This window comes from Gallinula chloropus (assembly GCF_964237585.1).
Source record: "Gallinula chloropus genome assembly, chromosome: 10".
Classification (NCBI taxonomy): domain Eukaryota; kingdom Metazoa; phylum Chordata; class Aves; order Gruiformes; family Rallidae; genus Gallinula; species Gallinula chloropus.
This window is the reverse complement of record NC_140095.1, coordinates 5602895-5630769: the sequence shown is the minus strand read 5'-3', so window position 1 is coordinate 5630769 and position 27875 is coordinate 5602895. Positions and strand designations below refer to the sequence as shown.

Below are 27875 nucleotides of genomic sequence, written 5' to 3'. Positions count from 1 at the left end.
AGGGCTGAAGGAGTTGAATTTGTCAGCTAAAACCTATTCAAAATAGACATCAATCCAATAATAAAGAGAAAGGAGGGGAGCAGCAAAGACTGTGTCCCTCCATAACAATGTTAAGTTAACTGACACTGTTACGAGCCATTACTTGATAATACCTTGTGGTCAAGTGTAACAAATGAACATTACACAAATAAATGAAAAATTAAGATGTGAAAGGTTTAGTACACATTTTCCAACTGAAAATATTTTCTATTGCGTTTCATATCAAAACACCCAGAAAAATCTACAAGGGTTTTGCTAATACTCCTCATGTTTTACTGAGAAGGGCCACTCATAAGATACTTTCATATTACTTTATCCTCTGGAACATCACAAAGATAATATTTGGAGAATGACCTGGAAAAACAAAATCCTACTTCAAAAAGCTTTAGCTAGTAAGCTTTTTAGCCATTTTGATCACCACCCTCCCCCCCCAAAACCAAACAACCGGGAAGGATGGGGGGGATAAAGCTTTTTAATGCAACATTTTACACTGTTATAATTATATTGCATATGATCACAGAATAAAAATTTTATTTGATTTGGAATCAGCTATAACCTAAAAGTTGAATTTTATTAAATCAATATAAGCTATAGATAGCAACTGAACTCTGTATCTTTGAAAAATTCCATGCATAAAGATTAAGAGCTGAGTTAATTAAAGCTATTTTACACAATACAGCCAAAAGAGAAGTTACCACTACTTCAAGTACTTGGGAGTTCCTTCAGCATGAAGAAAATAAGGAAACTATATACATCCATGTCTTTTCCTTTAGCACTACCATCCTTAAGACAGCTTCACTGCCAAATACTATTTCTACTTTCAAAAAATATTTTTTTAAACCTTATATCTAATTTTAATTATAGTATCATAGTGATGGGACAAACTGTATAGACGACTTTGAAACAAGCTGCCCAACTAAGTAATTAAGTTACTATTATCTGCAATACATTCTCCTATGCACACATCACAGCTTTCCTTTTCAGTAACTTTCCGCAAACTCCCAGACACCCGTTCCTCCCATATTCCAACAATGTAAGACTAGGTATGTATTTTTCAATATATAATAAGGTTAAATTAAAATACATAGATTATAGATTCATGTGTTTACATACATTAGACATCCATAATATTGCTGCTACTGAGAAACGTGGCACTTGACTCAACTGTGGCCAGAATTATTTACAGCTTCTGAGCTGTTCCTAGTGTACTCATAAACAGAGCTCCGCTACACAAGTATACTTGCTTTTCTCTTCATGACTTTGAGAACTGAGAAATACAAAGATAAAAGTTTATTCCTTAGGGCTATATTGTGTCATAAGCCTTTAAACTGAATTTGCCAATGTTTTCAACAGGGAATTCTCTTTAGAAACTGATGACATATTACGATCTTTTAAACTAAATTACGTACCATTTCACTGAACTGACAAGTCTGAAAGTAAACTGAAGTAGGAAGGTACAAGAACATAATTCCGGTTATATTCTCTCACTGACAACACTCAGGCTTATTTTTCTGAACGACATAGAGCTGTAAAAAAGTAAAGGTGCTCATGAGCTTTTGGCCATGCCCAGCTGAAATGCACAATGTGCAGCATCAGTCACTAAATGTCTCTAAAGCCCTAGGAACTTTGAAGTTTGAGGAAAAAACCCACAAAACACCCTACACATGACTAATTCAATGAAAATATATAGCAGTAACATTTCCTAAACCATACTCATGAAACATGGAGAGATTTCACTTCTTCCGTGTATAAAGGATGTGAACAGCTTTCTGCAGGTTAAGATATTACCTTAATATGTACCCAGCTGTATGCCTGCACAAATTCAGCAGTAAATTAAAGAGGCAGAATATCAAGGAAAACCCCTACTGGCAACAGTAAATCTGTATGGGGAAAAAACATCAACCCAAAACTTGTCAGATTAAAGATATCTTGCACACACATCAATAAAAACCCATAAAAAATACTAAAACCAAACTAGAACCCAAATTACATGGAAGGTGACTACCAAGATGTGCCACACATTTTTCCCCCATTTATAAGCAAAAGCTGAAATTCTCTTTCAGTTAGTAGCAAACTAAAGCAAGCACACTGCTATGTATTATACAATACAGTGAAACACAGTAATTTTAATTCTAAAACCTGAAAACTCTTCTCTAAAAGGTCTTCAACCAATTCTTGTTTTTTCCTTTTCTTATTTAATGTACAAATAGGTACAAACCAGCTGAAAGCAGAGAGTTCACATTTTTATTATGACTAGCCTAAGTTTGGCGTGTTTATCCTATTTTACATGAAAAGCCAGGGCTGAAAAAAGCACCACACAACACACATTAGTGTTTTGAATGTGAAATCAGTCACGGTTGATGATCGTCTCCAAAAATAAATATTCCCACAGATAGAGGTCAGTGGTTGCCTGAAATTGCATCAGTTAGCGCCTGTATACTAGACTCCTCCACTCCTTTGGGACTGCTTTACCTTTTTATCAGATTAATTAATAAAAGAGTAGTTTCAGCACAGGACATCACAGGTTTCTATCCATGCACTTGCCATTAGTTACTCTACAATTTATTGTCTGAGACTCATCATATGATATTGCTCAGAATTAAAGCACACGAGATGACAGTAACTCAGAATTGCTCATAGTTAAAAAGAATAATGTACAAATTAAAAAAAAACCCAACAAACACAAACCTTTAAATTAAGAAAGAGGAGGGGGTTGTGCTTTTAGTTATTCTGTGTTGACCTGGTGAGCTCTCACTGTTCTCAAAGGAAAGCAACTTCACTGCACTGGAATTCTAATTCTGATGTCGCATGCATTTACTTTCCTAATATATAACTCAACATTTATATTTTGTGAATGTATTTAAAAGACAGAACAAACTCCTAGGGATGCCCTTTCAGCCCTTTCCCTGAATAAACATGGATGTGAAAAAAACGTTAATACTAGTGATAAAAGTGGCAAGCAAAAACTAAACACCTTTAAAAAACCCAGTTATCTCCAAGTGCTTCATTTCAGCGTATGGAAATCTCCTCAGATTTCCAGACTGAACAGAACCTAGGATGATGATGTACAAAAATCATTGATCTCATTATTAAGCTACCAACAGTCTGTATAACCATTCGCCTTGAGATTTTTCTTTAGCTTTTGTAATCTCACTGCAATTCTTTTCTTCTATGAAGTAATCTTTACTTTGCTCTCCAGCAACATCTACTGGAACATCAGTAAAATGCTGCTATTTATATTAATCACCGATTTAACATCTAGTAGGGCAGAGTTAGCAAATGCCAAAAGGAGAGGAGACATAAAGCATCTGCAATCAGATTCTGCGTTCTGGGCTCAAACAGATCCAGTTAACGTGTCTTCAACCCTCTAGTTTTCTGCCATTTCATGAAGAGCAAATTCTTTATAACTAATTCATGTCAGTAGTGATCTACCATTTACACTCAAACATACTTTATTTGAGCCATGAAATATCATTTCATTGAAAACACCACATTTCATCCAGGACTTCCATTTTCGATGGGCAAGTTACTTTTAATATCAGTTTGATCCCACACGTGCTTAAACAGATCCAAAGCATGAAAAGAGCTTGGAAGAACATACAGAAACATTTTGAAAGGTGAAAGAGAGGTGTAATGGCAATTCCAATGACAAATAATAACTAAAAACAAATTTAGCAAAACTCTAGTTAAAAAGTAAAATTGTCCACTACAAATCAGTGAAACATTTACAAGTTCTTTTGTCTGATTTCAAGTCCTCAGAAAAAAAAACAACAACCCTGTCCCTTTCTATGAGGATGAATATATATGATTAACTACCACCAAAGTATTAATGCAATAGTCCCTCTCCACTGATGGGCGACTGGGCTTCCCTGGGGGCTTGATCCCATTCAGCTCTGTGTGGCTTGTCGTTGCCTATCTTGTAAAATCAGCTCCTGCAAACACACAGAGAACGCACTGCCCCTGAATTTTGCAAGGTACACAGCACTGCGCATACGTACGCCTGCATGCGGGATTGAGTCATTAGGGTAAACTTCCATAAAGACAAAAGTTCTCAAGTAAACATTAATTTCTACCTGCAGCGTGCTCATTTGTAGGTCTGCAACACTAAAATCTACCTATAAATGTTTGCTCTGTGACAGCTTATAAAGTTATCTTTTCATAGCTCTGCTTTCAGAGCCAGTTAATTAGTACTCTACTTTTACAAATAATTCCTATCATTGCAATATTATTTGCCTTCCTTTAAATCCCTAATAACTGTCTAACTCTCCTGGGCTGCTGGTTCACTCCTCAGTATGACAATGAAATTCAGAACACTGCTGCTCAGAATCCCTTCCTTCTATTTGGAGTCTGAGTTTGCTCATATAGAGACCAACTGTAAAATGTAAGCGCAGAAATGTAGGCAGAGAAAAAAAGGCACCAAAGCCAGCAAAGACCAGAACCAGTCCCAGTAGCTAAATATTCCAGTTCTGAATTTAAAAAAAGCCTTATTGTCATGTAACATTTTAAAAGTAATTAAAATTACTTTGCCTTTGGAATCCCTACAGAGCCTCAATATATTTTTGTAGAGAATAATAGGGCATGTTTCCCAAAACCACAAACACTTTAAGCTATATAATTTTCTGTCATCGCATGGCTTGAGTTCATAGGCTTTGCCTGATAAATTAGCTCCTCTCAATAACTGTTAAACAGAAAGCCCTTTATTGTAATCCAAGCGCTCTCGTGGACAGCACTTTCAGAGTTAACTCCATTTGACAACTGACATAAATCCATTATTCTAATTTGGTGATTGCTTTACTAAACACAGATGCAGTTTATGAGTTTTAGTCACGTATTTCATTCAGGATGCTACTTAATCTCAATTTACAAAACATAAACACGAAATAGGTTTTACAGTACGTCTGAAAGGGTATATAGCTATTCATCCGATGAAATGCCAGGCAAACAATCCATATTCACACAGACCTCAACTCGATGCTTGATTTTACCTCGCTAAATAAATAGTAAATAAGTACAATTAATTTTTAGTTCAGCTGTTACAATCCTCGAGGAGCTTTGCAATTTGGTTGCAAGACTCAAAAGCTTTCCTCACACCGAGATTTAAGCCCTGAATTTAACCTTAAGCAAAGTCCAGCTTTCACAAAAGCTGGTTCTGTGATTTATTTCGATACACAGAGAAAAGGGGGGGGGGGGGGAACAATCATTCACTGTGAATACAGCATCTTCACAAACCCATTTCTAATTCAATTTATAGCACATACTTTACATCTTAAACAAAAGGAATCTGATACAGCACCGGCGCTGCCTCTCCCTGCAGTTGCTTCCCTCAGTTACCCAACGCAGAAAATCTACCGCCCTGACCAGCCACTCCATAAAACACTCCGATTCAGGCACTTCTTACCTGCCTCAGTTGAAGGCTTCCTTCCCTTGTTAGCAGTATGAAGCATCCTCTAGCCTTCCCAATCCTCACCACCAGCCTCAAATTGCACAGCTAAGTCCCTTTTTTGCAAGAAAACGCTTATTGAAAGTGATTAGTTTTTGTTGTCCCTTTTAAGTCCCTCCTGCGGGAAAGAGCAGGGGAGCGATGTGACGCCACCTTTTAATCTTTTGCAAGAGTGAAAAGGCAGAAAAGGAGCGCTCGATCAAACTGAGCTTCACACATGACTAAAACTCGCCGGAGAGGCTGCAAGCTCTGGCTAAAGCACCACTAGGCGTGAGTGTAAGAACAGAGAAGAGGGGAGAGTCAATGAAATGTGACAACGTATGTGCATCAAAGACAGGAAAAGAGGGAGAGAACAATAAAAGAGAGATGGAGACAGCAACGAGAGGAAGAGAAAGAATGAGAATGCGAGGGAAAATAAGCATGGAGAAAAGATAGGAGAGTTTTGAAGCAAAGAATTCGCAGAATAAAGCCAAAGTGTCTGGCAGCTTCTGTTTTTATCTCAGTGAGCATGACATACTGCCTCTCTCATTTAGCAACACATTCTTGTCTCTTCCAGGTTTGAAAACTGAGATAATCACAATGTGTGCCTGTTTTCGCCTGATTGGCATACTTGTGTGCAGTATACCTGAGATTCCCCTCAACCATCTTCTAGAGATGCATTTCTGCGCAATTAAGTTCATATATTCATTAGGAAACACACCTCCCCCCACCCTCAAAACCCAGGAGCTGCTAATTTCTACAGCAATTTACAATATAGTTTAACTGGCAGATGGAATTCTACTTATAACTACTAACAAACTGCCACTGATAAACAAATGACTGAACAAATGTTTAATGTTGATAACTGAGTTTTCATAGCAACAAAACATATTAGCATTGATAAATCTGTGGTTTTTTTTAAAAAAAGAGGTAATACTGACATGGTCTTCTATTTATCTTGTTATTTCTACAGAAAGTTGCCCGAAGTAGCGGGAGAAGAAATAACGTGACCCAAAACTAACACTTTTAAAGGAAGCCATCAGAGAGATGATCAGATTTCAAATTTTTAAAAAAGGAATCACAAGCTAAAACCCTAAATTTACATTTCAAATGTAATTACCAATCCCTACTCCTTTAGGAAAGGTGCACAGGCGAAGTCCTTACACAAGTGGGGTTTGTTCTCATGCAAGACTGGGGTGGTGTATATGGGGGGGGGGGGGAGGTTGTCCTTGGGTTTTTGTTTGGTTGGTGTTTTTTTCTAACTATGGATACCACAGCAAACATCAGGACGGCTTCTGTGGTTTGTTTGGGTCATACCTTTTACTTTGGGTGGGGTTTTTTGTTGGGTTTTTTTGGGGGGGGGGATGGGGGAGAGTTTGCTTTGCTGTTCATTTGGGTTTTGTTTGGGGGTTTTTGTATGTGGATTTGGTTTTTTTTTTTAAGGTAAATGCAAACAGGCTGTTAGCCATCTGGCAATTGGTCAGCTGGCCAGAAAGCCTAATACTCATCTGCAGAGCCAACACAAATCCACAATCAGCCTTGGCTGTTACGTGGACATGTGAGGTTATGAGGGCAGCAGAACCATAAACCAACCTGAAACGGAACAGACGTTTTCTCCTTGCTGCAGCACCTTCTCTGTGCCTCCCCTTGGACCTTAGCACCTCAACTGTACCAGGGAAAAGGAAGGACTATATCAGTGATACAAGCTTCTGGAAGTCTGGATCTCGATCTCAACTGCGTAGCATACCCTTCTGTGTCCTTACGCAAGCCACATAGTGACATTCAGGCATCTGTGTCTTAAGGCACCTAGCTAATTTAAAAACGTTTTCACAGCTCTACACAGCTCAATATCCTCTTCTGTAAGGATCTCCCAATTCCAGAGAAGAGGTTACAAAGAAATTCAGGAACTGCTCTAAGGGAGCCAGTGGCCAATTCCAACACTGGATACTTACATATTGTTGTACCACAAATTTTACAAGAATTCATGTCTTTCTATAAACGTTCAACTCCAGGGTCTCACCACAAACCATCACACCAAGCTCTGGGCGGACAAAATCCAGTTTTCATATTTGTTAAGTAAAATTTGAAAATCAGCTCTTTAGGCTTGTAAACTGTCCCAATATCCCACACTTCTTGCTAAATGTGTGATTGCTTCACTGTTTCACCTCATTTTTTTTTTTTTTTTTGTCCCCTGGGGATTGGCAACACTCACATAAATATGGATCCATCCAAACCAGATTCTCACTAATCTTCTTGAGCAACCTTCATCACGAGCTGAAGTAAAATTTACCGTACAGAGAAAAATATTCACAGGAACACTGGGGCTTTTAGACCTCTCTCTGTACGTGTACCAGCATTAGCCTGACCTGGCAAAGGAGCATTCTGTGTGATGGCTTACATCAAGTGTTTCTCCTTGCTCTGTTGCTGCAAGGAATCTAAAGCGCAGCTGCTTTAAAGGCCTTCCTGTTCTTTTCCAGACTCGAAGGGAATAAATGCGACCTGAAGATTTGGAGGGGACAGAAGGAGAGGGAGAGATCCATGTGTTCACAGGCACATCCTGGGCAGACTTAGAATGACTAACAGGAACAATTAGGGAGGAGAGCTTTCCTGTCTATTGCCCATTTCACTTCGCATTTTCTCACCCTTCCTGACAAATTGCTTTTCTCATGGAACTCTTGATAAGCTGTTTCCACATACCTTACAAGGTACTAGCCTATATTCATGACAATAACTTCCACAACATGCAAACACATATATACATACTACTAGAAGTATTTACTCATTCTCACAGGCTTATCTACAAATTCACAATGCAACCAAACCCCTGTGTTTATACGCAAGGTCAACAAAACCCTTTGAAACATGCATGCAGTTGGTTTGTTTTCATGAAAGATACAAGTTTGTGCGGTTAAAACTAAGCATAAGCTTACATATTATACTAAATAAATCCTTTTTTACAACAACTGACCTTGTTTTGGAACTAAAACGTTTGGACACTGAACTGCTCCAGTTGACAGCTCCGGGGAGCAAAGCAAGTTATTCTCCTGTGGAAGTAAGGTATTCTATACACTGGCCACATTTCCAGACGACAGAGTAGGTCTTTGACTAACCAGAATGCAAAAATTGGATTGTACTGCTATTAAACGTGCTTCACATAGCAGCACTGCACCACAGAACATTACAAAGTTAACTGTACAATGAAACCTACTACTGATGTCATTTTGTGCAGAGGTATAACTGATTTCCAGCCCATTTTTAATACTTGCACCATTGTAGAGTCAACAACTACTCAGAGCTTCCCCTCAGTCTCACCTGATGAAGTCAAGCCAAGCTTTACCTCCGAAACCCTCCTGATCACTTGCTTCTCTACTCTGGTCAAAGTCTGGATCCCCCTTCGGTTTGCTTTATGCCTGGAATTTCATGAGCCTGCATGAAACACATCCCACAAGCCTCTGAGCTCAAACTTGCACGGTAACGTAACAGCGAAGAACATCCAACACCTTGCACTGGTTCAGTGACACCCAATCCCCTTCCCCACAACCCCCTGCCAGGAAAAGGCATAGCAGGGTGCAGTGTCATGACAGCAAATTATGGAGAAATAAAGTGGCAAGAGACTCATACCTACTAAATGGACTAATGGCCAAAACCACTCACTGACTACACGCATATCCTTTGGGGCTGAATGAAGCCCTCCGACTACACAAAAGAGCTAATGATCTCTTTCTCTTACTGATAGCTTTCTGTACTTTACATCTAGGAAAGAGTTTCTTTGCCAACTATCTAGTTGGGTGCCACAAACACAGAACTAGTGTTTTCAGCCTTTTGTTTCTTTTGTTTCAGACATGAAGACAGACTATGTCTGAAAGCATTTTGTCCCCGACCCTCCGACCCCCATTATATGGGTTGGTTTAATAAAACATACCACCTCCTCCCCCATAAACCTTGCTTCAGTAATACCCCTGCATCTTTTTTTTACACCACAACCACCATGGAAGTAGAACAGCACTGCGAGGCCCTTCATCCCTCCCTAACCACCATTCCCTAGACTGCAATCTGTTCACTGCTCAGAGGAAATACAACAGAGCAGCACAAGGGCTAGAACAGAGGCAGGGCATACAAGAAAATCCCTTGTGTCTTATATTGTCTATATTTAACTTCCCAGCATCCAATTTATAACAAGAAAGGAAATTGGCGTGGTAAAAGAAGTATCACGGTCAGACATAATTTTACTGGTGAGAGGCACAAGTTAAAGACCTGCACAAGCATAAGCGACATGTAACAACCTGGCAGGGTGAAGGAAAACACATGATGCTGTTGCTGGTATGAAATATAAAACCACCTGGATACTGCTTTTTGAGCATAACAGAATGCATGTGATATAATCATTATAAGTTAAAATTGTTTATGACCTCCATTTGGTCCAAACACTACAACCTTACTCACTATATGCATGGTTGAACAATTTTATCTATGACTGCTGGTGCTGTATGATAGAGGAGACAGCCATGTGTCATGCAAAGGAAACAAAGAGAAATACCAGCAGAAGCTTCAAGTAGAGGCAGCTCGTTATTTGGCTCTGAGTCATACAGATTTCTTAACAGCTACTGAGTATAATCTTTGATTCTTATCATTGTCAACTCTGTAAGTGATAATCACTAATACCTAAGTTGTTATTTGTTTATATAGTTAATTTTTAGTTTTCTCTCTTTCATAAAATAAGTGTTAATATATTATGATACCAGCCATTTCATGAATGAATGGAAATCAGTATTTCTGTACATTTTGCCTGTCAGAAGAACTAAAACAGTAAATAATCAGCATGTTCCTGTTTTTTGGGGAATGCTAATTTCAAAGGACATGTAATTACCCTCTTCTCCCCCCACCCCCTGCCATATTTACTTGTAAAACCACAGAGCAATATGCATTAAAAAGACACTTCAAAATTCAGACTCCTGTGGCACCAAACTGTACTACTGTCTGGTTGGTAGATTTCTGTTTAGAATTTCTGCTCTAACTACAGCTCTGAATACAGTTACACACGTGAAGACCTTTAAAGACTATCACTGGTACATCAAACAATTCCTTCACTATCTCCCACAGATTTGAATTTTTATGACCAGCAATGAACTGATTACCTTCATCTGTGCCTAACTGGCAGCTAGCTCACACGAACCTCCTGTGCCTCATTAGGGATGGAAAGAGTAACTTACCTACAACACCCAGGATTGCCTGCCATGATTTCTTCTCAACATGGGCTGAGAGCTCCTTCACACTGTATAGATATATTCTGCTTGCAGAGACAAAGGCCGCCTTCCAGGAGAGAGGTGTGCGGCTCATAAAGGATTTTCTTCACTACTAGATAATTTAAGTTCTCTACGTGAAGTACAAATCTACACTGAGTCAATAGAGTACATAGCTACACAGAGCATACAATTTATTCTAGAGTACCGGGCAACACACTTAAAAACTGAATAAAGCCTACTTTTACTGCCCAGTCCTCTGAATTAATATGCAACATTCATGCCGTAAGTATACCCTTGAGCATTCAGTACTTCTCTGAGCCACAGCTTTGAAGATATGTTGGTTTCCTATGCACTAACTTGACCTATATTCAGGCTGACTTCTATTCTGAGACTATTTCTGCTGTGAATTCAATTCCAGATGCTATATGCAGTCCTTTGCTACACCTATGATACAGATGCCAAAAAGATGAAGGATGCCAGCAAATTAAAGGGCTGCCGCAGTCGTTCCCTAATAACCAGGGCTCGTAAAAAACCCCCCATGCTTTTCTGCAAGCTGATCTTGGCACAACCTTATTTCCTTGACAATGTGGAAGCACAGAACCAAATCCAGAAGTGCAAATAATTTATTTGCTCTTATGTCAGGGCTCAAAGGCCTGCTGCCTTGACTGGAGCAGACCTTGACCTGTACCATGCCCCAAGGATGCCTAAACACTTTCAAATGGGGAAGGCTTCCCTGAGACAGGGCAGTGGAAAGTTGTTAAAGAACAAAGTTCCATGATGAAAACAGAAAAATGGTTCTCCATCTCTAAGACAGTAGAGGAAATGGAAAACAGGGACAAAAGCCTTACTTTTAAACACTTGCTTCTGGTTACTCATGTCCTGATCCACAATTTTTGCACCAAAACTGCGGTATTCACAATTATAGTGCAAAGGTCTTACAGGATGAGGTCTTAATTACTATTAACACCTGAAAATTCGTGAGATGCTTGAAACTGTTTCATACAATAATCAAGTAAGATAGTCATATACTGTAATAGAACACCTAAAATTCCACTTATCTCATGAAACAAAATTGAAAACTCCTTTAAGTCTACTGGGTCAGCCAAAAGACCCCTAAAGAATTCCTCAGACTTCCATTTCTTCACATTTGTAACTGAGCCAGGATGAACAGTTAACTTCACACCAACAGCTACCTCAGAAGTGATGATGTAAGAAACACCAGAGTGATGATGTAATAAACACCAGAGACAACTGCACAATCCCTACGTGCTGCCTGCGTGTATGCAGAGTCCTACTTATGAGTCAAGACAGGTTTTTATTAAACAGTTTAATGCTGTATCTATACTATGACTCAAGCAAACGAGCAGATAAAAAAAAGGGTGGGTAGTTTCAAAAAGTCTGGTGTACTATCTGTCTGCTGTGGTTCAGAAGAGTGAGTAAAATTCCACCAAGGCAGCTTGACATGGCATATAAAAGTACCCTAAATACACTTGTCTTGGCATGCCATCAGCTCTCATCAGGCATCGGATATTGGTTTTGATGAACCATTGGTATGAACCAGAACAGCTGTTCTTGTCTTTATCCCTGTCACACTACTAACAGAGAAGGCATAGAGAAGCAAAAGACTGAAAAAAAAAAAAGAATTGTAAATACTGATTTCTAATGTTGAGAACAGCAAGAACTTGACATGATTGACTCCTGAGAACTTTAAGACGTAGTATTTTAAGTAAACGGTTAAAAAGTGAGAGATGTTCAGAAAAGCATATGTATATTAAAAGTTCTATAAAAAGCAAAGATGACGTTACATTAGAAATGATTAAAAAAATAACATTAAATGCACGTTTCCGTTTTCACGTCAAGACAACTGTTTCACAGCTCTGAAATGCAACCAGATCGTGTTATAAATAGCAAGATGTGGGGTTTTATGCATGTTCATTCTCTCAAAAATACCCAAAATAAGTAACTTGATGCATTTAAAAATAAACAAAACTTAATAATGTCCTTTCTTCTTCCTATACGTTTTTCTTTAGAATATACAGACCTTGATTCCATGGAAACTCCATTGAGACTGTGTCAATTCAGCTGACTAAAACTACCAGTGAACTATCTGGCTGTTATTTCAAATGTTCTTCAACTTTACCAAGTCAAAGACATTAGAGCAAGAGCTTTCCAGTAAACAGCTTCTGACAAACTGGAGAGAGTGGTTAACAACAAAAAAGCATTAACTACTCTTCATATTTTTCAGCCAACCGGATTATAACAGCCATTGCCGTTTTTTGACGTTCTCTCTCCTGTGACAACGACGGGAACAATTCAAAACTTTACGTATCAGCCAGCTCTCTTTCACAGTAATCTGATTCTTACTTGTGAAACCTGGAATAGAATGGTACAATTTCAGATGCTGAATACCCACTAAAAAGCCTCCAGAAGCTGCCAGGGATAGACACGAACCACGCGATACAACATGGTGGCATCACCACGCACATGTCCTGGAAAGCGCCCGTCTCAATGCACACCACCAGAACTTGATAACTAAGGGGTCCAACCACAGGGAAAAAACCCAAACAAACCAAGGGTAACTTATAAATGGTCAAACTGCTTAATAACTGCTATTTCCTCTTGCCTTGAACACCTGATTTCTTTCTTTAGGGCTTTTAAATTTCTTCTCTGTGTGACTCAGTACCCCTATCTACGAAGGGAACAGAGAGATACCAACTAGCATGGGTGGATACTTTAAAAAAGCTACTGTTGAAAATATCACCGCATTAAAATAAATACCAGAACTTTTTTAGTGTCCCACTCCCCAAACACCCCATTTTTCTCCATTAAGACGGTACTTACTGACCTCAGTGGGAAAAACTTTGCATCCCTGAAGGGATTTTATAAAACCTTACCCCTTATTCATGATAGATTTTCTGCTGATTAAGGTTTCAAAGGAACAATAATAACATAAAGCGATGCTGTGCTGCTGTGATTTATTTTTAGTGTAAAGGATATGGCTGCAGTCAGGCAATGCATAAGTCACAAAGGATGTTTTAGACGTTGTGCTGCCCTGCTTATCTCTATCGTATCACCTCCTTTTCGTCTCTAACAGGTTTTCTGTGAACAAAATTCACAGAGCATTAATTGACATCAACCAATGCATGCTCACGACAATGGGGGGGGGGGCGAAGAAACATATAGTACTGTGAAATTAATTTTAAAAACACTTCTGGGTTTGGTAAGAGTCACCCAAACCCAGCACAGGCAGTGCCCGAGTCAAGGCCTTGGCAGCTCCAACACCTTTCCGGGCATTCGTAGAGAACGCCCCTCAAAAACTCCTTCCCGAGCCAGGGAAGGGCGTCGCTGGAGCACTCTGAGCACCCGCTGGTGTCTGAAGCTCGCAAACAAAGTAAACGTTCACTGAAAAGGTAGCGGGAAACAAACGTTAGCCCAGGGCGAGCTCAAGGCACGCAGGGGTCTGCGCCACTCGCGGTGCCGGAGGAAGGTCCGCGCAAGCCCCGCGCTTGCGGAGCGAGGTACCCCCGCAGGGAGCTCCACCCGCCACGACGGGTCGGGCCAGCACCGAGAGCCACTGTAGAGACCGCCCCTGAAGCGGGGAGAGAGGGGATGCCGGCCCCCGGAGCGCGGCCCGTCCGCCCACAGCGGGGCCGGGACCCCACAAGGCTGCGCCCGCCGCCTACTCCTCCCCGCGCCCCCAGCCCCGGGGGCAGCTGACGGGCACCGCGGCGCCCCGCACCGTACTGAGCTCACTCGCTTCTACCGACACGGCTAACGGAGCGACCGAGCCTCCCGCGCCGGGGCTGCGCGAATCGCTGGGGCCGTGGTGCACTTAGGGGCTGTGGTACCACACCCGGTACGTGCTGAGCCGGCAAAGCAAGAGAACGGCGGTGCTCAGGCTACTCGGCCACAGACACGATGCTTTGCCCCCCAAACCATCACAAGGGAATTTAAGTTCAGCGCAGCTGCACAGGTGGCACCTATAGAGAGCGCGGGGGGCGGAGGTTTCGCTCAGGCACTCGCCCTGCAGCACCAACCCCCCTCTGGGCTCACCCCTCCGGGCGAAGGTGCTGGGGCCGGAGCAGCCCGCAGCTCGCACCTCGTCCCGCCCAGCCCCAGCCGCGCCCGGCCGTCCCGGTAAGCGCCCGGCGGCCCCGCCGCCCCTCCCCCGCTCCGTGCGCCTCGGCATCCGCCTGAACTCGGCATCCCGTGAAACGGGGAGACAAGGAAGGACCAAAAAGAAAAGCAGAAATGCCGAGTTCTGCTTCGGCCGGGGTCGGTCGGCTTGTTTTGGGGCGCGCTGGCATGGCGGTGGTTCTCTAACTCGGACTGCCACACGAGCTGCAAGGGCAGTTCCGCGTCCCCTCAGCGAGGCGGGAGCAGCCACGGCCCGGCCGCAGCGCAGCCGCCCTCCGCTCCCCGCCCAGCCCTCCCGCACTCGCCATCCCGGAGGGGCAGCCCCACCCCGCCGGCACCGGGGGAAAAGCCCCGCGGAAGCTCCGGCACCGTCCAGCTGCGGGAGCCGGCAGCACCCCTCGCCGCGCCTGGACACCCCCCCCACCCCGTAAGACGAAGCACACACCTGCGGGCGCGGCGGAAGCCCCCCGCGCTGCCGCCGCCGCCGACTTCTCCTTTCCCTCCGCTCAGCGCCGGCTGCCGCCGGGCCGCGCTGGCCGCGCTCCGCGGGGGCGGAAGAAGAGGGGGCGCCCCGCCGCCTCCACCCAGCCCCGCCCGCGGGCGCGCCCGGGCGGGGCCGATCCCTCGGCACCCACCTGCGGCGGAGCAGGGCCCGCCCGGGAGCGGGAAAGCCAACGCCCCGGGCCGGGAGAAGGTGGCGCGGGTGCCCAAGGATCGGGGCGACGCCTGGCCCGGCGCTGGGGGAAAGGTGAGGGGAGAGGAGAGCAGCGCTCCTACAGACCGGAGCTGACCAAGTCTGAGCCAGAACGAGCTCCAGAAGCAGCACGAGGAGAGCCTCTGGGTACCGGTCGCGCTGAGATGTGCGAGGAATACCTGAGCAGCGCTCACCGATCAGAAAGAGATGCCAAAGGGCGAGCGCTAATGGCAGGCCTGTCTAGCCACAGCCATCACCGTGACGAGCTTGATGCCGAAGGTGCCTGAAGAAGCAGATCTTTTATTTTCTTAGCTAGGTACAGACTGGGGGCTCTGCTCATGCATAAAACCAGAATTAGCACAACTGATGGCCCCTAGTAACGGGAACAATTAAGGTGTATAGTTTTCACTGGCGAGTAACAATTTTAAACAGAGGATTCCGGCAAAGTTTTTGCTCCGCTGCTGCTGAATGAAAAAAAAGTTGCTTTTTACACGAGTCCCGGTCAGAACTAAAAGCTTTAAATTGAGTTACAGTCAAATACAAACTTCCCAGAATTTAGTTGCCCTGTTAGCCACTTGATTAAAATTAAAGCAAGGCTAAGAACACACGTTAAAAGGCACTCCGAAAAAAGAGTAGGAGATTGAACAACAGAGGGAGACAGGGACATGCAGAATCAGAACGTGATCCAAAGAACAATATGCAAACATGGAATCGTGTCGGCCCTGCCCACAAAGACCTCACTCAGTATTTGACTGTTCCAGTCTAAGCAAAGCGCTTACTGTTCCCTAATGGCCTCAGATCGCACTGAACCCATTTCCTCAGCTGAATCTTGCACCCGCTTGCAGATGCACCCCAGCCTGTAAACACCCCGTGCCACCCATCGCAGGCTACCTGCACGGGCCGTAAGGGGCAGGGGCGTGCTCTCTCCACCCGTGCAAACACACCGTGCCATTGCATCACCTACCCCTTCCTAGGAAAGGATTGTTACTTCAGGTAGTAAAACAAAAAAACCCCACCAAACCCCTCTTGGAAACAGCAGAAGCACGAGCCCTGACTGAACTTCCACCTCTCAGTCTGTCTGCACAGGTGACAGATGCTACCGACTCCCATACCAACACTCACCGAGCGGGAAGGGAGGCTGCATCTATTTCATTTATTAAGTGGATAATGACTCCATATGCTGTCCTGCAGCCAAACAACAAATAAAAATTATAATGTACAGGCCAAATAACTTCCTTGGAACCCAGACACATTACTGTGCATAATTCCCTTCGTAATGGTTATAAACAGACCGGAGCAATATACAAAAAATAACATTCTACACAGAAGCATGATTATAATCAACTATGTATGACATTTCTGTGCCATTTGGGTTAACTTTCAACAGCATTCTAACATAGCTTGTCATTTTTCAGGTAATATCTTGCTTCAGTAATTTTATTTCAAGGTAGAAAACACCACCTAAGGTTACAACTACTAAAACATTTATAGAAGTCATCCCAAATGCAAAAACATATTTGCAGTGGGGCCCCCCAAAAAGACATGGGGCTAGTACTGACAGCTTGCTGCTTGTGTGGTGACTAGAAAATAGAATGTAACCACCGATGTTTTCATTTTTCGGGCAAGTTACACAGAACTCCCGGGAGTCAGTGTGTTAAAGCATGCAAAATCCATGACTGAAATAGAGCTTTGGAGATCAAATCACATCTCAGTTTGTGATTCACTGCTGGATCTTGGGAAAGACGATTATCTTTGATGTGGTCAATTGTTTCTGTTTATGTAATGGTGGTAATGATACCTCATAGGACCCCTTTAAGGGTTTAATAACTAATGTTTACACAAAATGTTCCACTTGCTAATTATGATTATTTAGCTAAGTGTTAACCTAATACATATGTAAGAAAACACTATTAATGTATTCCCAAAGATGATTACGATCATAATTACTATTAATGCCACATGCACGAGTGCAATTGTTCCTCACTTGCCAAGGCATGACGTTTGTATGACATTACTGGTACCCGACAGCAAAGGCGCGGCGCTCAAAAGCTGTGACGGGTGGGAACTCTTGTTAGGAAAGGGAACGCTGGAAGGAAGCTATGTTAGCAAGCACGGTTCTGAAATGCCTTAAAAAGCCCCATTTAGAGTCAACCTGAATCGTTTTGACTTGCTAGCTCTGCCACTGGGCAGCAGCAGCACCGGTGAGGTCAAGGGGAAAGCAGCAGGAGCACCAGCACTGACAACCAAGGACGCAGCTGCAGCCATCCTGAGACAGAGCAAGAAGTGAGGAACCAGCAGGAGTCCTGGTGAGAATGGGAGAATGCTGGGAGAGATCTGGGGAAAGAAAACACCATGGCCAGTTTTCCCAGGTCGTGTTTCACCCAGAAAAGACTGGGAACCACTGCACTTGGTACAGCCCTCCTCAAAACAGAGCAAGGTTTTATTCTAGCAAATACGAACACCTTAGGGAAGCGAATAATTGAGAAGACTTTAGAAGGCCCTGGGAAAAGAAAAATCCTGTAAACAAGATTGAGCAACAAGTCTTTGAAAGAATCCTTTTGTTCCCAGCACAATGCTCCCAAAATCTGCTTCTTCAGAATAGTATTCATTTAAGTCAAAAAAAAAAAAAAAAAAAAAAAAGAAGAAGAAGAGAGAGATAAAGGGAAAACCAAGAACCAATTTTAAGGAAAATGCACTTTAAAATAATTTTCTTACTCTCCAGATTTTTCACACCTATGCCGGAGGGTACACTGCCCACACTCCTAAATGCTGGAGGTTCTTGGGCATTACTGCTTGTGTGGCTTTTACCCCAGCTGAAACAGCGTTTCCACACAGGGCCAGCATGATTTTATAGTCAGCAAAAAAAAAATACTCATTGGTTGGCCTGCCAGTGTCTAAAGGACAACACATCCCATGCAGCCTGTCCTGGTGCTGATGGGCAGCTAACCAGTACATAAAACAATATATATATATATATTGACACACAGTTCTTAGGTGCAGCTCACCGCTCAGAACACAAGCAATTCCAGCTGTAGTTAACAGCAAGCATTCAGCTGCAGTTAGGATGATGTTGTCAGTGTCAGGCTGGGATAAAACCCCACAGCATCCATTTACCAGGAGTGTTTCCAGAAAAGCCAGCCACCTGCCTTGGGCCAGCAGTACCTTCTGCAGGGGCGGGGGGAGTGTGAAGATGAAGTTTCAACTAAGGCTTCCGAGGGGAGAGTAGGAGGCAGGATGGGACGACAGCAGTGGCCCTTGGCGCTGATAAGTGGGAGACCTCCAGTGACCCTTCGCTCTTATTGGGACTGATGCAGTGCTTGCATCATGGGGTATTAGGATCAACTTCCCACTGACCAGCTTACCACCGTGTCAGATTGGAGCAAAGCTTCAACGTAATAAAGATTTCCCTAACAAACAATCAGGGACTGCTATCAGCATATCAGACAGAAGCACGGCTTTCATTCTATTAAGCACTGCAGAAATAACCCTTACTACCTACACATCCTGCTCCTGTAGTGGACTTTCAGCATAGCCCTGAGGCTGTAACAATTATTGTCACCTTTACTAAAGATTATAGGCAATCTGCCTCTGCCCAGGTAGGCTCCTGCTTCAGCTTGTCACAGTCCGCTGACACCTAAAAATATCAACACTTGAAAATCACCATACAGTCAGAGGATTTTATGACTCTTAAAGAACAAACGGTATGGTAATAACACAGAGGAAAAAGGAAACTGTAGCTTGTGTAATGAAGACCAATGGCATTAGTCAGCCATTAGCACTGGTATATTTTTACTCCCTGTCTCTGAGAAAATCTACCTCTCTGTCAGTCCTCCCTGAAGTATTTAGCCAGCGCGGTACACACCAATCTGTGTGAGCCTCAAAGGCCTGACACACCTGAAGGTTTCACAAACCCTGTAAGATGAGTGCAGAAGAGGTACCACAGTTGTCCCTCTGACAGAAGGGTTTTGACAAAACAGAGGGTGATGCTTAGGTGTGGGTTGGGTGTTTTTCATTCCGACGTGCCAAAACCCTGAAGTGCTGTACACCCACTGAAGTCTGCGGGGCTCTGGCAATGGGCACTAGTCTACAATGGGCTCTTAGCAGCTGTCATTTTTCCTTCTCTAATGCTACCACCATTTATCTCGCTGCAATTAAGTCTTTACTAGAGTAAACTTGTTTTGAAACTCCCCCGAAACTCCCAAAACAGTTTCTGCAGCCTTGTACACATGTAGCATATTTCTCAAATCAAAAATAAAACAACTAGCTTTATAAAAACCACAAAATTGTCATTAACATGTATGTATTTTGGCTGCAGTCAGTAGTAAGAAATATGACTTACTGTGAGGCAAACACAATTAAACATATTCATGGCATTCAACATATTAAAATTAGATGACAAATCTAAGATAAAAGTGACATTTAAGTGAATGATTTCCATAGTCTATGTCCCCGTATGTTCCCAATGTTCAAACGCCGTCTCTGAAAATATCATACTGACATGGAAGCCCACAGAGACTCCTTTCGGGGCACTTAAAAGTTTTCTATTAATAACTAATGAAATTCAGTGACTTATTGCAATATTTTTATACAATGCTCTTCCTGCTTTGAAACAGACTCCAAACCCACACCATGAATGAGCAACAGAAGCTGCTCCCTGAAGGGCTCCAGTGGCTTGGGTGATGTGCTTTGTGTCTCCCCAGAGGTGAAGCATGTCACATCCTCAGCACTTCCAATCTCACCCATCTACAAAACTACTGACTATTCCCAGAGCAAAGCATCTCATACCCACACGTGCTTTGTACGTGCTATGGGACTAACAAAGCAACCCCCCAATTTCCAAGCACACATACACCAAAAGCTGGAAGAAATGCGTACAAGTAAACGCATCTGAAAGAAATCAGGGAACAGCTCTGGTGCTGGACTCTGTGTGCACCTGTCTAAAGCAAGCAGTCAGCCCTGGCTTCACTGACTTGGAGGCAGCAGGCCCTCTGATTCTAAGGAAGCCAGGATTTCATCTAGAAAAATGCCAGTGCTCTTCTTGCAGGACAGGGCAGCGCTGCAGGTTTGGCAGGGGTACATAAAAGCGCAGCGGGTATGTCACAGATAGACAGGCCGTATCTCGATGGGATGGGGACCCGGCACGACGCAGCGCTATATATTGCAGTCAAAGCTTTTTTGTCTTGGTCATTATTAGCATCTGTTATTACTGGGTTTTATTGAAATTATACATAATTGTAAATGATAATGTGTTATTATATCCTCCTCTGTGTGAGAAGTAATGGCTGTCCTAATTTAAGGGAAGAAACAAACCTGCAGATGAGCACAGGCTTGTTCACACTGCGGCTTATGGCAGGGAAGCGTTCATCATCCTATGGCCTGTTTTAAGACAAAAGGCAGGGTGACAGTTTCTGAGGGTTTTTCTTTTTTAACCAAAATGAACACTAAAAGTTTGGGGTTCGGTTCTGTTTGAAACACAAATTAGGAAGCGATCAAAAAGGCTAAAAAGCACAGAGTTCTGCTTGATTTATTTAAAGTTTCAAAAGTAATCATTTAGGTAGGTACATTTTCCAGTAGCTCACAGGTAGATCTGGGGAAGCTGTGGGATAGGTGCCACTCACTCAGACATATGCTGCTTTCCTTAAGTAACCCATTATACAAAAAAAAATAAATATCTTGTGACAGATTGTTTTGACAGCTAAAAAAAATTTAAATTTTTTTGAATGCATTTGACTGAAAGGCAAAAATGTTAGATAGATGTTAATTTAACAGATGTCTAGTTTTGCATCATCAGCCTGAAACAGGCAATTTCTAGCAAGTGTCCTTGCTGTATCACAACATGAAATCCTATGAATTCCATACGGATATGCCTTTCACAAACTTCAAATGAGCCATTCTCATTCAAAGGGAAGTAAAATTGTTGTGAGAAGATGGTACCACCTGGTTGTAATTCTGATCAAGCGAGTAAACACATCCAGGGATAATAAAACTGATACACTATCATTTACATTACAGTCTGGAACAGAACATTATTATTTGAGACTATATGTTAAAAGCATTAATTTACATGAGAGAAATAAATTAGATGGTCTCCCAAAACCCATACAGATTCTTGCAAATCTAATTATCATGCGGCTAAATATGAATGTAGGACTTTTTCCTTAATTTTGCTTTGCATATCTTAAAGAAAAGTTTCTGTGTGTCGAGTATATTGCCACACTCTGTATACGAATGTCTGCAAAAGGGTTTAATTCTGGGTTTGTATTGGTTTTAGAAGAAACTGAAATAACTATAGCTTAACTGAAGCTGTTGTTGCTAGCACCGGTACCTACACTCTTAGGAAGGTTTGGGATTCAATCATCATCATCAAAACAAGTTTGATGGTTTCATGGCTTCAGTGGGCTATATTGAATAAAAGAAGTTTTACACAGCAAGAAACTTCCCTCAGAACAGTACGACACAGTTGGCTGTATCCATTTAGGATCTCACGAGTGGCAAAAGCTCTTCTGTGCGGCTTTGTACTGAGTTTGTGTACAGTATTATTGCTCCCATTTCACAGAAGAGAAAAAATAAAGAGATTAAATTACATGGGAGATAAAGAAGGACTTTCTACTGATTCAGAAAAGATCCTAACATTCAACTGACGAGCTTGAAAATCTGTTGCTGAAATATGATATGCGTTTCCTAGTGCTATCTGATCTCCAAATGACGAGGATCAATGATATTTACCTACTTAATAGGAGTATTATGAGACAACTCTAATTAAGGAAAGGGTACTTAAAATGACACTGATTTATATGCTTAAATAAATCGCATTCGCCTGTTCTAGTTGTGATGTACATACTGTGGCAGGCCAATCTATTTGTGAAACTGAATGCAGACTTAAAAGCTGCAGTTTTGAAAATGGAAAATGTGCTTCTCCAGGAATGACATTCAGCTGCTCCAGATTGTTTACTAAGTTTGTTACCCTTTACTAAGAAGACACCTGTGTTTCGTGACCCTGACTCAATTGTACCTCTTTTTTTAAAGAAGCATTTGGGTTGGATTTTCCAGTTATCTGTTAATTGGCAGCATGACCCATTTTTTATTATGAAATAATATGGCAACACATCATTTCCACAGTCCGATTGGTATTAATGACAACACACAGAATTCTGAAAGACAAAATAGAATCGTTGATTTCGAAGATATTTTTTTCTTTAACATAAACAGGGTAGAAAAACTCTAAGTACATTCAGATTATCCAAAACCAACTTTCAAGAATCAGAAAAGTCGAGTTAAAGGAAGGCAGTTTCTTTCCTTGGTGTAGCCACGCCCTGAAGTGACTTTAAAAAGGCTTTGAAAATTATGGAAATGCTTTTAGAGTCACCTTTTACAAGAGAAAGGTTAAAAACACAAGGGAACTGTAAGCTGAAAAGTAGGAAACAGAGTCACCAAGGAACCTGAAAGTAAGGTTTTGCCTACCTATCTTAAATACATTATGCCACTGCATCAAGCACAAAATATCTTTTTCTTTTAGCATATCTTTACAGTAGCAAGGAGAAGAATGAAATAAAATGTAGAGATGAAGTTTTCCCACAAGCAGTAAATCATCACGGGGTATCCGTCTGCTTATGATTCATACCTGCGATCTGGTCATTGGTGCTGTACAGACACATCTTGAATTTCTGACCTTGCTAATTAGGCTCTGTGGAAATAACATCAAATGTTTGGGGCAGATTGCAAACACCTGCAAAACCTACCATGAGTTGATGTTTAGAAGCTTGATTCCACCTGCTTAATTTAACAGAAGTCTTCTTACAGATACTGAGAAACTTTACCAGTAAAGGTATTCTTTATTATTATTTTTTTGACTAGTAAAATGATTCAACAATACTATTTTCATTTGGCTTGTTATTCTGCTAGATAAAATCAAGATGGAACAATAAACCTGTGTATATGTAGCACATCTCATGTTGACCACAAAAAAAAAGGGGTTTAAATTAAAACATATCCCCCCCCCCCCTTGCTCCTGGATTGACACAAAGTAAAAGATGGCACGCAGGACTGGATCAATTGAAGGCATTTCTAGAGATCCTTTGAAGACAAGATAACAGCAGTGTCTCAGTATCCCCATTACCCATGGGGGGGTTGCGTTTGCATTTTCATTGACATGTCAATTACTTGGAAGGGGAGCAGGAATAAAGCCTAAGGGTGTTGAGTTATAAATTAGGACACTCGAGTTGACAGAGAGATTAGCTCAGTCTTTGAGGAAAGAAGAAAGACAGCAGCGTCCTATAGAATACCCGCTATCAACTGATTGTCTTTCACCTCTGAGTGGTGTTTTAAGACATATATTCTCCAAAAGTATGACAAAATCCTTGTCCTGACAAACCTGCCCTGCTCTGACAAACAGGAGGAACTCAAGAGAAGTAACAGACTCTCGCCAAGTTTAAACAAACACAAAAATTAAACCCACAACCCAGCAACAAAAATATGCTTCATCACAAGAAAACCCTCCTGTGTTGCCTTCCATACATCTACTACATTTAACATAAGCACACTTATATTAAAAAAAAAAAAACACACCTTAAATGCAGTTATATGAATATTCTATTGTGTAGCTTTAAAAATAAGGAAAACCCTGTAACACAAGATTGCTTACCTAAACTCAGCAGCACACACTCAGTATATTCGTAAGGTTCAGAAATTCTCTAGTTCTGACAATACAGCAGTGAGGACAAGTGACTACAGAAACAATCTGGAGTTTGGAAAAGTAGGCAATATTCTCAAATTCTCTTCATTTGCCTCCCTCTTCCTAAGTGTTCTCATCTCCAAATGGAGATAATGGCACCAACCTTTTCTACAGAAATGCCTCACAACCAGCTGATTACAAGCTGTCCCTGACAGCTAAGCATCATTACTGGGAACAGTGGGTGAAATTAGGAAAGTCACAACATACAGCACGCTGCCGTTATGCAGCATTTCGATGACAACAGACTTGTGCTGATATGTCCCCTTAAATTCTGAGGAACACCTGGGGACCATACCAGTGTAAATCAGTCTAGTCCAGTACTGCTGTTTAGCCCCGCATGGAACCTTCCCTAAAACACACTCATTTTTCCATTTACACAGATTCAATGCAGAGAACTAGCATCTCCTCTATATACACTTCATTTTCCAGAGGTGTCTTCCTAAATTTCTATGTTTTTCCAACACTGGTATTAAGTCCTCACAGGCTTTGTAATCTCAGCACCATTTTTCACCTGTTTGAAAATTTCAGCTGTGTCAATGACCCACAGTTTAGGAACATGCAGCTGTTTCAAAGAGGTGAAGACAGAAAGCAACATAAACAACACAAAACCCCAACAACCCAGGAAATGAAGCACTCAGTGGGATTGAATATGGGGAATACATACTTTAGTCAGCAGTTATCACGGGTTAGATCTTTAAAATGTTGACGTTAGATCAAACAGTTGAGAGTCCCTTCTGTTGTATGGTAGGTGGTGGTGACCTATCCATGGCTTTACTAATAAACTTGGGATAGAGGTGGAAACCCCACGCAGATCTGGCTGCCCGAACAGGAAAAAGTTAAGCACATTCAGCCCTTGTGCTATTTATTTACATCTGTTTTCCATTCAGCTCCTTCCACAAAACAGACTACTCAATTTCTCTAATATTTAGGAACCAGATTCTGGGTAGCATGACAAATTGATACTGTGCAAATATTGCATCATTTGGAGGAAACATTCTGCTGAGGACAGTTGAAACTTCAGTAACAAGCCATTTCCACTGAAATGGAAATCAATTTAGTGGAGATCACAGATGAATTGCTTTTTTCCTCCATCCATCTAAAAGCTACATTTTGAACCCACATTATCTTTAAAATTAAACTGATAGTAAACAGTTATTGAAAAATATTTATGAATATGAATAAAAGGCACCCAGATTTGATACACAGACATTTCAGTTTCAGAAAGTTGAGCAAAAAGGGTTGCATTATCAAATTCAATAGAATAAAAAAAAGGACTAATTCTCCAGTCCCCCAGCACCTTTTAATACTTTGTTGCATATTTAAACCATACAAGTATTTTATCTGTAACATTGTTTTCATACATTTCCTACAGTGCAGTTATTTTCAAAATCAGACTCCTCTTTATATCATTTTAGAGTGAACTCAGAAGTGTTGCCAAAACCAGGAATGAAAAACGGTTGGTTTGATTTCCTCCTGCCCGTCTGTAACCTCGGTGCTGACAGGAGCACAGTGCTGTACACCCAGCACTGTCTCTGTTTCCAGCTAAATCGCATTTATCTGCTCCGTGACAAAATTAGGAGTAAGGCAGATTTTGGTTATCTAGAATTCATGTCTCTCATAAAGGAAAAAATGCAAAATAAACCCCACATTGCTGAATAATTAACTATCATAACAAGAAACTTTATCAACATGACATATTTGAACTATAAAACTTCAAACCAGTGGAATTCCTACAGCACTGTGGTTATTCCATCCTCAGCTGTGCTACTGATTGAGGGGGTGTGTATATATATACATGGAGTTATCTGCTTTCCAAGTAGGAACATTACAGACAGTTTTTCACCTGGAAAGTAAGAACAAATCAAATTAATATTATATTCTGCTCTGTCTAGCAAATTTACCAGCATGTGCAGAAGTTTCAGAATACCTCTCTCTCTAGTTTCCTGGATCTTGCCTCACTCCCTATCAATACAGTCATTTTCCCACCCCCAATTATCAGAGCTGGATTTTGCTTTTTATTTTAATTCACGCAGTTCAGAGAAAAATAAAAGTTAAAGTTACTGTACCTTAGCAAATGTACCTAAAGTGGCACTATTTTTGCATGCATGAAAGCTCAAAGCCTCAACAACTCCCATGAGCGATTACTCTTCTAACACTAATTAGATATTTGCTAATTAGTGTCTGATGTGTGAAATGAAAAACATTTTGAAGCTGAAATGGATAGGGTCTATAAAGATAGCGACGCTATCCCAATTCCCTTTTTTCTGTTATCATATTTCATAAATATTAATAAGATCACATGATACTACCCCTTCTCTAAAATTATCTTTCTGAGAGAAGTCTATTGTTTGGTATAATAGGGCTGTGTCAATATTTTGCATTTAGTGTAAAGCCCTCAATGGAGGGAAGTGTTTCCTCTCAATGTTAAAGAGATGTCACATTTCATGCATCACTTTTATGCTGCATTAACTGGTCCCTTCTTTTTAATAGTTTATCTTTATTGCACTGAAACTAAGAACGTGAAACAGTACTGAATAATCCTTTACATTTCTGAATAATCTTGCTAAATTTATCGCATTTCAGATGTGTCTGGAATAAAACAAAAATGAGGACATGGGTTTTTTTCTTAAGCAGATACTGAGAACATCAAATCAGTGTCCCTGCTGGTCATTTCCAGGAAATGGTTTGCAATGTTAGAATAGTTAAAATGTAATAGTCTCTTATAGTCACTTATAAATTTATACAACGGATGTGTGAACAATATCTCGCTTTGATCGCGCACAGAGAGTAGTTCCAGACTGCCAGGGAGTGTTACCGGTGTCATTTAATGACACAAACCTATTTATCTATCAGAATATTAATATTTAGATCCAAGAGTTTCAAAGAGGGGAAAAAAAACCCCCATTAAAGTGACACAAGCACCTAACTTCAGAGGTGGGAGTTAATGCTGAGCAGGAGGAACAGAGAAGCGCTGTGCTGTTGTAGCTGCTCACCTGTGGCTACCGGCCACGTGGCAAGTGACACCCAGTCACAGGATGGGCACTGAAGCTGCAGAAGTAGCCTGGCGTGCGCTGACAAAGGTGACACTGAGACATAATAATGAGTTGATGATCACTTCCCTCAGGCTGACATTCTGTAATTATAGTAATACCGATCAAGGTGATTGAAACGATAATAAAAGGCATGTTCTGAGAACCAGAATGAAACCAGGCGCAGCCAAAGTAATAGATGGCAACCAAAGCTACAACGTGGCATGACGCTTTTTCAGTGAAATGTCGTCATTTTGGCTTAAAGCTAAGCATTCATTAGTCCCAAAGGTATTTCTGAAATAGATACTGCCTTTTCCACCAATACACAGTGCTTCTCATAGTTCACATATTCGACAGAAGAATAAGTTCTTCAATGTCTATTTATTGTGAGACAGCTTTTTATATTTCATGTAATCTGATACCTTTATCTAATAACTTTCATCATTAAAGAATCACAGTATCATTTCACACTGATATTCAGGGGCAAATTCTGATTCCACTTTATTTGTTTGTCTACTGATGTAAACATGCTAATGCCACCTACAATAGCCATGCCCCCTACCCTTAATTACTGCTCTCTCCT

The 27875-nt window shown here is 41.5% G+C and overlaps 1 protein-coding gene across 6 annotated transcripts in view; it reads right to left on the bottom strand.

Moving 5' to 3' along the window:
* The window catches only part of TENM2 (teneurin transmembrane protein 2), a gene marked incomplete at both ends in the record, with an annotated part of 509065 nt that overhangs the window by 344675 nt on the left and 136515 nt on the right, over positions 1–27875 (bottom strand). For 2 of the 6 annotated variants that reach the window (XM_084268600.1, XM_084268601.1), the window contains one exon: positions 5438–5483. The exons of the other annotated variants lie outside the window; for them this stretch is intronic. In XM_084268600.1, the coding sequence (XP_084124726.1) occupies positions 5438–5483 (46 nt within the window). Of the gene's footprint in view, positions 1–5437; positions 5484–27875 lie in introns of those variants that run through there. 6 annotated transcript variants of the gene reach the window in all.